Source organism: Danaus plexippus, chromosome 20, assembly GCF_018135715.1.
Source record: "Danaus plexippus chromosome 20, MEX_DaPlex, whole genome shotgun sequence".
Classification (NCBI taxonomy): Eukaryota; Metazoa; Arthropoda; class Insecta; order Lepidoptera; family Nymphalidae; genus Danaus; species Danaus plexippus.
Genome location: NC_083550.1, coordinates 312,399 through 324,788, shown reverse-complemented (window position 1 = coordinate 324,788; position 12,390 = coordinate 312,399). Strand labels below are relative to the sequence as shown.

Below are 12,390 nucleotides of genomic sequence, written 5' to 3'. Positions count from 1 at the left end.
TAAAAATAAAATGATTTTAATTTCTTATCTATCTAAAGTAAAATTTAATTTTATCAAAACAAAGAAAATGCTAGTCTTATTAATTTTAATACAGGGAATGTCGTCAAAGATAAAACCAATGAAACAGCATTTGCCTAGAGCCACACACTTTATTGCGTACCCTGAACATCACTTCTTGCCTAGTTTGTTAATATATTTTTTGATGTCTTGCTCGGTGACCTTGTGACCCGGTTTAAAGTAACTCTTGACTTTCCGTTTCTTCTTCATCATGACCTTTGAAGCGGCGAGAGCACCGCGGCGCTGGAGGGACTCAAAGCGATCTCGGAGGAGGTTGCCTGAAAATAACACACGTTTAACATAACGCGAGGACCGCTCGCCGTGTAATGAGAATGCAGACTTATGTTTGACGTCATTAACTTGGTAAATAAAAAAATATGTCTCATTACAAATTCCTTTACAATAATAATACACTAGTGTCTTCAGAGGAATTGATTATATTAAAATAACCGCTTAGTGCAAGTACGTTTTTAACAATAAGAGACGAAACCTCTTAGCATTCAATGGATTCACCGTGCGGGTGCCGGGTCCATCGCGTTGCAGGGAGAGGAGCTTCAACAGTGTCTAGGACTCGCGACCCAGGTGTAGGTTTAAGGGGCCCCTAACTAACGCGCGTTAAACGCTCACCTCCACTGTCTAAGCTTCTCTCCCCACCTAACCAAATTTGAATAGAACCTACTACGGCTGCCTTCGAAGTACGTTCCAAGAATGAATTGATGTGAGTTCGGGACAGGCCCAAGTCTTTTAGTAGGTTGTAGAGAGATTTGGCCGTTATACCTCTCGCTCCCACTTCTACCGCGTAGAAATCCACGACGAACCTATTTCGAGTGAATTCGTTAGTGCGCTCGTAATATTTGTTGACCTTGATGGTATGGTCTTTGAGGATTTTGGTTTCCCAAGGAATCGTAAGCTCTATCATCACAACGCGGTTTAAAATGCGCAAATACATAAATATGTCTGGTCTGGAGGCCGACGCACAAATATCCTCGGGGATTTTGTATTGTTTTTCACACGTATCCATCATTATAGTCCAATCCGTAGCCGCTTTAAGGATGGAGTAAGGCTTGACATTTGATTTTATAGCCCTAGTGCCCTCTCTCACAAAACCTACTGATCGCTCGTTTTTGGTTATTTCCCTTTGCGTTCTGGCTACCGAAAGACTAGCTGCTTCACGTATGATTTCCAGAACCCTATCGTGACGACGCGAGTATTGACCGCTATCCAGGAGTACCTTACATCCCACTTAAAAATGCCTAGCAGTTCCAACTGCCTTCCCACAGATATAGCATATTCAACATCTTTATGACGCCTGCATCTAACTTTGACTAATAGGTATGTAGTTGATCTAATAGGTATGCAAATTAATGTATAGATTATAAAATATAAAAAGAAATGAAAAATTCATTAACATAAGCAGGAATCGGACCGGTAGCCTCCGGGGTGACGCAAGTCATCTGGACCGCCACATCATGGCGAGGGTCATGACTGCCATAGTGTGACTGCCACCTATAGTTTTCTATCCGAGGATTAGTTGATAATGATCACATGAACATACTGGTATTGGTCAGGTTCCTGAGGTCCCCGGTCAGTATGGCAGGGTCTACAAACTCCGGTTCTTTCTCAGGTGGTCGATGTTTGTTCAGTGCTGGTGGTGCCGTGGCAGCTTTTTCCTGACGCCGTGAAGATAGGCGTGTGGACTTCTCACACTGACGGGACTCCTGCTTCTTGAGGGACTCTTGGATCTTACGGAGCCTGCGGATGCGAAACATGATCACTACAATGTTATAACCATAGAGATGTTATTTGATGCTTCAAGTTGTCAATTTAATATATTACACGGACACATTAACTTAGTTACGATGATGCTTGTGACTAGATTGCTGCTGTGGAGCAAAATTTATAAACAACTATAATTATTCAAATTCTTTAAATTTAATTTGTAGCAGAAATAAAACTCCATAGTAATGTGAATGACAGCTAATTAAACCTTAAAGGGAGGGTGTTCAGTGATTCACGTTCAAACGATGTAAATAACATAACTAAATCTCACGGAATGGCCTGAGGACAACATTGCTATGAAAGTATGTCCAGTACTTACCTATATAAATCGGTGATTTTTTTCTTCTCAATCTTGGCTCTTTTCAATCTTTCTTTTTCTTCCAGTTGTTCCCTCTGTTTCCTTCTTGCTTTGTGATCCTTTTTCTTGTTCTTGACTGGAGGGTTGATTGCTTTATATTCATTATCCGAGGGCTCCGGATCGGGATCATTTGAAGGATTGTGGGGTTGTGGCAACCCTACACTCATTTCCTCCTGCCATTGTTTCTAAAATCAAAACAAGTATTCTATTTTAAGTAATTGTAGCGTTGAAACTTACATACTGACTTATATAAAGCAGCAATTCAGGAATGTTAATTTTGAAATACCCTCCAATATCATTAAAGGGATTTGTTTTAAGGAAAATAACACTCAATAGTTTTATAACTTCAATGAAGGTTGTATAAAACTCTTCAGAGAAAGCTATACCATACCATATACACAAGAATCCAACCATAGGTAACCTTCATTTGGAGATAAGTAGGAATTAATTTAAAAAATTAACCTAAATTTTCACTTACATCCTTTTCACCCTGCGTCACTTTACTGAACATGTTTGTAGTGACTCTATTGAGATGGGCCTGCCTCTTCATCATTTTCTGTTCATGTTGGACCACCTCCGACAACAGGGCTTGGTGTTCCTGCAATAAATACAATATTTATTATATATATGTAGTATAACATAGATATTCTTAATGAGATCTAAGACTTTCGCGAGTTCTATTCATTTAAATAGATATTCTTTTTCATTTTCTATTTGGAGCAACCAAATCAATGGAAAAAGATGTGTTACATGCTACAACATATTTGTGCTCTAAATTATATGATGGATATGGAATACATATTCTGGGTTATTTTTTTGCTTCATATACTCTTGCAATGGGTAAAACTGAAGAAATTGGCAACAACTTGACTTTATTGATCCATTTGTTTAAAGAAACATTACACATATTTGTTTAAGAACATTACACATATTTGTTTAAGAAGTATTTTTTAGTCAGAGTAATATGAAAAATATAATTAAAACTGCCACACATTGAATACAATGTATCATCAGGAATATGGAACCTTTATATGAAAATTTCTCTATATAATTGAATAAGAGAAGGTCTTTTAGAAAGTAAAATCATTAAAATTATTGTAAATTATATTAATATTTCCATATACCTGGAATGAAGGATTGTAGCTGACACCGGGATGTGGTACATCGATGGCCGCTCTCGTTAGCAGCGTCTTTGGAAGCTGCGGCTTGGCTCGCAGGCGTTTAGTCGTTGGTACATTATGTAACTGAGCCTCAGTTGATACAAATTCATTGCAAAGAGTTTCCGGTATACCCTTGGATTCCAGAGCTGGAAAATGAAAAGACTTTACTCTTTATGTGGTTATAGTGCTAGTTATTGGTAATTTAAATGTCTGTTTATAAATGTGTTATCCAAAGCACTGAAATTAAGAAGACATGTTACTTGGAGCGTCCCAAATGTTCTTATCAAAGCTCTGTCTGACAGTCTTGGACTTTTTCTTCTTCTGTATTGCTAGTTTCCTATTAACCTTAGACTGTTCTACTTTTCTGCTGAGGACACCTTTAGCTAATTGTCGTTTTTCTGTTAATAATGACAAATCTGATGGCTTGGAGCCAACTTGTTTGACAGTATTACGCTTTTTGTTAGGGTCTTGAACCTGAAGGAGTAAACATTTATTTTATTTGCTTATTACATTGTACAGAAAACATATAAAATTTAATGTATAATTAAAATATACAATCTACACAAGTAGTTTAAGTGTGCTTTTAGTTACTAGATTTACTTGCCTTGCATTCATGTTAAAATAATAACTATATAAATAAGTAATTGTAGCTGTGTTTAGGATGTGAAGAGGCATAGCTACAGTCGATGGGCTAGTAGCTACACGATTATGATTTTTTAAGGCACCAGTATAACTTTCTTCCAACAAAAAGACTAGCTTAAGTGAAAATTTCAAACAAACTACATAATACCCTTTCTATAACATTACATCAGTAATACCAACAGCAACCTTATGGAAACCATAGGTAACAAGGACCTTAAGCATTCAACATGAAGCAAACTATTTGCCCTTTTGTAGAAAATTAACTTAACATAAAACAATTAAATAACTTACCTTGGATGTAGGTAAAAGCACTTCAAAACATTTTGGTGTTTCAGCCAACTGGGCTCTTTTCCTTTCCTTAAAGGATTTAGCTTTAAGATCGGGTTTGACTTCTGGCTTCTCGTCAACATCACCACCAGTTGTGTCTACAATAAATAGTTCTTCATCTGGTTTCTGATCAAATTTCCTAGCAAAAAAAAAGACATAAAATTAAGATTGCACCGCAATAGAGAAAATATTTTGATATGTATCGTTTCTATCGTTGTAGTTAAAATTATTAAAAATATATATAAACATAACCTCACCCTAATCTTTCTTCTAATCTCTGGTCTTCAAGGAATTCTTCGACATCATTTATATCACAATGTTTACGCCACGAGGCTTTGTTCTTTTTAGACACGCGTTTTCTTTTCTTTATTGCAGTATTTACAGTCATTTTATCTGATTAATGTTTATTGAATCACATGGAAATGAAGTACACAATACAAAAGAACGACAGATAACATGAAACTTAGAACGTAAGCGTGTCACTGTCACTTACAAATTTATGACATTTAACATAATATATATTTGCAACTTGACTAATAAATTTTATAATTATCTTGAGATACAATTAAAAATTATATCTCAAGATTTTACTCATTGCATGTTTTTAAAGGAACAGCTGTCCGGTCAACAAAATATATACATAAAAATACGAAGTTGCTTATATTGATTTTGATATAGGAATGATTATTCCTTAAATAGGTTTTCCCTAAACTTTATCTCAAACAAAAAACAAAGAAGGGATATCAATTAACTAGTTATTAATTTCAAAAATCTCAATTCATGGACTTTTTGCCGACATTTTTTTAAATTTTGTATGATAATATTTGTAATTTTAATTATAAGTATTTTTCTGCTTTATCTGAAAAAGTAATAGAAAATTCTAATGTTATAAGTCTTTTGAAAATTTAAAATTTATGTAGGTAGGTACTTCTTTTTTTCAACTTTATCGGAAGCTATGAAAATTGGTAAATTAACGAATCAATGTCCCTTACATTTTCATACAGGTTTTTTAGTTGATGTATATTTTTGATGGCCACACCTGGTGGATGGTTAACTTTGGGAAATCCCCTAAAGGAATAAAATGTGGCTATTTCATCTGGTTATAGGTGAATTTAAAACATTGTTTATTAAAAAACATTAATCATTTATTAAATACTTATTTGACTAAGTAAACTGCAAGTATATGTTTTATAATCTTGAATTAAATATTATGAAAAGCTTCTCACAATCCCATATTTTTGTACATTATTTAATAAATCTTAAAATTAATTAACAAAATCAACAATTTTAATGTCTAAGAATTATTCAGAAAACAACATATGTTATGGACAATGTAAAACAAGTAAATACAATATAAAATACATATAGTTGTCTTCATATGTTAGCATTGTGTTATCTATGACAGTATGATGGCATCTAACTATCTAGGTGGGGCTCTATTCCTCACAATCTTCTTCACCTTCTTCTTCTACATCTTCCTCAACTTCTTCATGATTTTCTGTAAAATGACTAAACTTAATTTTATACACCTACACATGTAACTAATATTTCAGCTAATGCATTGAGGTATTGCTTTAAGCATAATTAATATGTACATAAAGGAAGAAAGCTTCTTTAAGGTAAGGAGAAATCTTGCATAAAAATTATTATAAAATGACCTACCTTCTACATGACCATATCAAGGATCTACCATTTAAATTCAGGTTCGGAATTTAAAATATAACCGCCGTCAGCAAAGGTTGGGAACTTTTCAAATGATTCAGAATCTAACAGCTTTATTCTTTTAGTTTTTGATATTTTTAACGGTTCATGGAACTGTACTGGTGGTTTCTGTTTGTGCCATTGGCCTGGATTCTGTGAGAGGTTGAGTGTGAGGGTTTTGATGTTTTGGATGGGTTTGGATCTTCGGGTTGCGTGCAATGTGACTGGATCCTGGTTGGGACCGGATCCTGAAAGGGAAATCAACGAATCAGACAGATTCGTCCACGGGATCGAGGGTAATTGGTTAGATTTAGTTGTGCTTTTGGATGAGGTTTTTATAGATTTGCTTCTGCATTGTAAGTAATATTGTATGTAACTACAATAACATGTTATAAAGCCGTGAGTATGAGCCATGAGGTTAGGTTGCAACTCGAGTCGTACAGTCATAAGAGAACAAGACAGTCCACACACAGTCAAGTCAAACGTCAAGACAACAATTGAAATACGTCATTTATAACAGACAGTTTATTAAATAAATCTTGTTCCATTATAACTTATTTCGTACTATTTTAATTATTTCCATTTTTGTAACATTTTTCATTAGAATACAAAAATGAAATATAAATATTAGTAAAAAAGAGGTAAAAAATGTACTGCAACATCTAAAACATACAAAATTATTCATCTAAGTTATATTTACATCGTGCAAGATTTGCAGCGATTGGAATAGGGGTCACTAGTTTTTTATTTGAAAATACCGTGTCGTTTTAATAAATATTCAGTGATGAAGGCAATAAGATTAAGAATTCCGTAAATTATTCTCTTCGCCCTAATCCAATCCCGACAAAAAATACCTAGACAATTCATATAAAGATATGTTTGCTCTCAAAACTCTATCGAAGCAATAAAATTTTATATAATATTGCGTGACTCAGCCGAAACAAAATTGGAACTAAATTAAAAAAATAAAAATAAAATTATTTAAAAGGCTCGTTAAGGATATAGTCTAAGAGCAAACCCTGTATCCGTTTTAATTCTGATATTCATTCTGATAATATTCCTGGCTCTGAGAATGTTCAGGTGCTCGGTATTCTTCCTGGCTAGTACCTTCGTGTGAGGCGTCGGGCTTGTTAGCTGCCAGGCCAGCCGCGGCGGCCTTCGCTGCAGCTTCAGCGGCATTCGCTTGAGCTTGTTGAGCAGCCGCCTACAATATCATACATGATGTTGTTAAACATATGGCGATACTAACAATATGATACGGGCAGGCATTGCTCTGTCATTCTGTTACATTAAGGGTTACCAAACACAGAAGAACTCTTATTTATATATTTACATATTATAGGTGATAGGTAACCTTAAGGCTGAATATGTATCACTGGAATCATAAAGGTTTTCTCACCTGAGCCTTCCTAGCTGCAGCTTGAGTGGCTTCAAAGTCGATTCTGACTCCTTTGAGTTGTTCCTGAAGAGTAGACAGTCTCTGTCGCGCTGCACCCACCATGGCTGTCTGAGCTCCGAGCTCCCCCGCAGCTTGAGACGCCGCCTCGTTCGCATTTTCTGATGTAGCCTGAGCTGCGTTTAGCGCTGCTTGGATCACGTTCACCTGATTTGATGATTGACAATTTAAACTTATAATAAACCTACTATCAGAACTTACCTCGATCAATCGAATTATGTTAATAGTACCTAAAACTAGTATCCATTTAAAAAAGTAAGGCTTAATAGTCTTTATAGATCTCAAACCAGCTTGTGTAACATTTATGCAACCTTATCCTTATTTAAATAAAAATAAAAGATTATTAAATAAATGTAACGACATAATTAAAAACTGTCTATCTGTTTGTCGCGATCAATTATTGGAGCGTGTCCGTGTTGCTTTGTGTTACGTTATAAAGCAATTTCGTACCTTATTATTACTATATTCAAATCAAATATCTGACAATAATTATTTAGAAGGTAAACGTTAAAAAATGTTAGTCATAACTATAACTAGGACAGCCGTAATATTTACCATTTTTTCTGGATATATAGAATATGGACTAAATAGCATTTTGACATAACAAATATTTACACTTATTTATAATATTTTGATTCTAACTCACTTGGACTAGACCTATGTAACTGTGAGTCGTGGACTATTTTCACAAAAAGCTTTAAAGAGTACAACTCAATGAAGTTTTATTGATTTTGAAACTTAACAAAAGGGTGCTGAGGAACAGGTGATTGATAAAATTATGCACGGCCAATTCCATGATATTACGGTTTCGTCACAGTCGCCAGTCGACTCTCCAGACACGGTCAACTGAGACAAGCCGAATTTCGTAAATAAACTCATAGTTTTTTCATCTCCGGCTCTACGTGTAGCAATAGCGACGAAATCGACTGTACAATTAAGAATTTTTTCATTTCTTTTGATATTGCAAACGTGATTAACCTTTTTTATTTTAAACCATTATTTAAAAATTCAATGATATTCACTAAACGCTTCTTAAATCATTTAAAATAATTAGATATTTCAATAATATGCTCTCATTGTCATTTTTCGATATGTTTTGAGTAATAAAATATTAATAAAATATTAATATCGTTAATTCAATATTTCTTGGTCAGTATTCTAATAATAGAGCTTGCAGAAACATTTTACTTTCTAGAGAAAAATAAGTTAAAAAATGAACAGAAACAGTATTTTTCTTTCATTTTCTCCTTTTATGTCACTGATTTTTATCTTAACTATTACTTTCAGTTATTTTATTACCATTTTACAAGACTTCCAGATTATTAAGTAACGTTAAAATTTAAATAAATATCACCACACTGTATTTTGAACTCTTTTCTCAATGTGGTAGAGGTAAACTTTCTCTCACCTGGTGCATCGCTTGTTGAGCTGCTTGTGCTGCTGACTGCGCCGCTCTCTTCGCCTGCTGGAGTTGCATCTCCTCTCCTTGTAATCCAACCTTCGCGTCCCTCACTTGCTGTTCCAGACCAGACAGTATAACCTGCTTCCCGGCCAGCGCTGCCTGCGCTGTGGCACTCGACTGGGCAGCGGATTGCGCTAAAGTATTCTTAGCTACATACGCCGCTTGGTATGCCGCGGCCTGCTGGTTTCCGAGCGCTGTTTTTGCTTGATTAGCTGAACCCACGGCTATCGTTCGTAAGCCACTGCCTCTGCTGAAGCCCTTTTTCCCGCCGCCCCCGTTAGCTGCTGCCTTGACGTCCTGGATATAAGAGTCGTAATGGCTTGCAGCTTCCGCTGGGTCTTTGGCTTGGTTTGTTTGATCGCCTTCGTAGTCATAGTTGTATTCTGCTCTTTGAGCCGAGTTTTGATTGATTGGGGCTGATGATGCGGAGGCGAGCGCTCCTACCGTACACAATATTATATCATAATTAATAAAAAAAATCAAAAATCGATATTTCTATTGGCTTAATACATCATCCTACAAATGTTCCTCTCACAGACTTCAATAGACTCGCAACTCATGAAACACGCACAGTCGCTACTAGAACGCGTTATGCCATATTACAGAACAGCCTAAAAAAAGCGATCAATTGGGAAGTGTAGGTCACGCGAGCGAGCTACTTCCTAACGTATAGCTATATTATATAACATCCTCAATAAATACAACTGTTAGGTGTATATCATTGTGTACAACGTGTTCGCCGGCTGATAAAACATGCGATCGACAAATTGCATGCGTATAATGAACAACAAAAACGATTCCAACGTTTACTTAGAGAGCCTTAGTTTTCTATAATTTCACTGAACAATCAATATCATATTGCGTATCTACAGCCTGACGTGGTTAGTGTCATATGTCTACAGGAAAGCGGGAAAGTTATCGGGTGTCTTTTACAACTTTGGCGCTATTTTAAATAATAATGTATAATAATTAATTAGTTCTATATTTTTTTTAGTATGCCTGTCAAGTAAAACATAATAAGTACATCTGAGGAAATTCACTTGAAATATTCAAGTCTCATAACAAACGCTGGCTCATAAAGCCTTAAAAGAAATTATAATGTATTGAAAATAATACGAAATTAACATACTGAAGTACCTAATTCTTTTTAATCTACAGTCCAGTATACTTCCAAGTTTATGCGGTTACATTACGTAGAAGGATTTTTCCGTTTAATTCAGTAACTTACATTAAAACTATAATATGCGAATATTTATGAATGGAAAGAGTTACCGCTCCGTATGTTATGACGAAGCACACACGAAGGGTGAGCTTACCGGTAGGTTTATTTACGATAAAACTTATATGGTCAGGAATAAAGATCTGTCACGGCTCTTACAATGGCAATGAACGTAATATAATAATTGATTTTTCTCTGATATTTAATATATTATAAATTGCAATACAATTAATTTTCTCTTGTTGGTTATTTTCTTAAATTTTAGACTATATAAATACACATCTAGTATTGTGAGTTTAATTACATAAAATAATAGATTTATTTACTAAAGACGAATAATAATAAATTTAATCTTACCGACGCAAAGCAAGACGATCGTGAAGGCCCTCATCCTCCGTGGGTACTGAAACAAAAAACAAATTAGGACAAAATTATCAAAGGATTTTAATTTATTTGTGACAAAAGTCAAAGCCGACCTGGAGCTGTGTAGTTGTTAAGTTGAGGCGTTTAACGGTCAGTGAGGTAATGTAACGAAGTATCGAACGCCTTGCTATTTATAGATCAGCTAGAAATATTAGATAATAACACGGAGCTGGTGAAATATGGATTCTATTGAACAAAGCATATTGAAGAATGAATTTAGTGATAGGAGATACTCACCCGGGTTTACTGGCATTATGTATTTAAAAATAATTTTAACCATTACCTATAAAAAACGATGAGTTTTCAGAATGAAGATATTCATAATTGAATATTATATTGAAATATTATATAATGAAAAAAGTATTTGTGGTTTTCAGTACAGTCATTTGGATATAGGTACATTATGAATAATGAAATATTTTTTTTTACATTGACGATGGATATGTAAAGACCAATACTGTCATAACATCTCCACATTTATCGCAATTTTCATTCAGTTTTACGAAGGCTTTGTTGAAAGAGCAAAGTCGAGATATTGTACTATAGCATAAAAAATACATATATAATGTATTTCAATTTTATCAGACGGTATATAGATATATATCTCCTTTAAATTAAAAAGTTTTTATCCATTTTATTGTCCATTATAATGTTGGCAATATTTTCTAAACAATGAATCTATATATTTTTTGCACAAATATTTTTTTCGAGGAATTCATAACATAAATTTATATTAGTAATTAATTTGTAATTAAAGGAGAACACGTAATCTTCTCATTCGTGACCGAAAAATCATGTATCGCCTCTACAACAACCTTTCCTATACGTCGGAAATAGATTATAACTTTTTACATGATGTACATCAATAAAAACAGTCTGTTAAACATAACAATGAAAAAATATTAATTTACGGGATCATAACATTGCTTCGACGTATTAATTGAATTCGTTAAAAGAAAAATTAGGCAACAATTCGAAGTCAGTAAACAAAACAAAAGCCACAGATAGACACTATTTCACTAACGAATTTAATTGTAACAATGGTGTGATATACTTATTAATAAAAAACAAAGAGATTTTTAAAAAATCTCTACATATCATTAATTGTAGGTACTAAAATAAATAATGTGAAGAAAAACGTTCTATATGCCTTTCTAAATAGTAATTTGTAATACTTACGCAAAAGCTTTTGCACAAATTATTTTCCTAATAACAAATACATATTACATAGTTCTAATATTAATTGAGCTTTTGTCTCAATTAATTCTGTCTTAATGAAAGCACCTATAAAAGGAATCATTCATTTTTTACAATTAAAAATATTTAGTACCGTAACTTCGATATCAATTGTTATAACTCAAAAGGATTGTGAAAATTAGGAAGTGAATGAATACAATCTATTGATTTGAAAGTATTACGTCTGTGAAAGATATCGTGAGATGAAACAAAAAATGCGCTGTAAGGAATTTCTAAAATTATCGTGATTTTAAGAAATATTTTAAGTGTCGATATTGACTGCATTGTAATTCTGAGCCACTTTTGAGTTACAATACAGTTACCTAGAGAACTATGTAAGAAATTAAAATTTTAAACATGAGGTTGCACGTTTTCTATGAGAAAAAATTAAACAAAAATATTTCAGAAAATTCTTTGTAAATAAAATATTGTACGCTTAGAACAAGTACAATGAGAAAATGGTACCCCTATGTATGCAGGGTGACCATGTAAGCTTGGGGTGAAAATACTGATGAAATACTTCCGCAGACCTCTGTAATGCGACTTCGCATATTTAAAATTAAAGTTAAT

At 34.0% G+C, this 12,390-nt stretch overlaps 2 protein-coding genes across 4 annotated transcripts; both read right to left on the bottom strand.

Annotated features, from left to right (window-relative positions):
* Window positions 1–129: 129 nt before the first annotated feature.
* Window positions 130–4,774, bottom strand: LOC116773931 (ribosome biogenesis protein NOP53). The gene is made up of 8 exons (XM_032666513.2): window positions 4,581–4,774; window positions 4,288–4,462; window positions 3,615–3,828; window positions 3,319–3,500; window positions 2,673–2,792; window positions 2,156–2,379; window positions 1,613–1,809; window positions 130–335 (listed from the first exon to the last, which is right to left on the bottom strand). Exons 1-8 carry the CDS (start codon window positions 4,709–4,711, stop codon window positions 169–171), a joined length of 1,410 nt encoding a protein of 469 aa, XP_032522404.1. The 5' UTR covers window positions 4,712–4,774; the 3' UTR covers window positions 130–168.
* Window positions 4,775–5,443: 669 nt separating this feature from the next.
* Window positions 5,444–10,788, bottom strand: LOC116774196 (tol-Pal system protein TolA-like). 3 transcript variants are annotated; one of them, XM_061523946.1, is made up of 7 exons: window positions 10,638–10,784; window positions 10,519–10,564; window positions 8,889–9,382; window positions 7,424–7,627; window positions 7,132–7,228; window positions 5,986–6,272; window positions 5,444–5,832 (listed from the first exon to the last, which is right to left on the bottom strand). In XM_061523946.1, the coding sequence occupies exons 2-6, from the start codon at window positions 10,550–10,552 to the stop codon at window positions 6,010–6,012; spliced, it is 1,092 nt and encodes a 363-aa protein (XP_061379930.1). In that variant the 5' UTR covers window positions 10,553–10,564; window positions 10,638–10,784; the 3' UTR covers window positions 5,444–5,832; window positions 5,986–6,009. The 3 variants fall into 3 exon arrangements, with proteins under 3 accessions (XP_061379930.1, XP_061379929.1, XP_032522751.2); XM_061523945.1 differs by having other exon boundaries at window positions 5,444–5,821; window positions 10,638–10,764; XM_032666860.2 differs by lacking the exon at window positions 5,986–6,272 and having other exon boundaries at window positions 5,444–5,821; window positions 10,638–10,788.
* Between the last annotated feature and the right edge of the window lie 1,602 nt (window positions 10,789–12,390).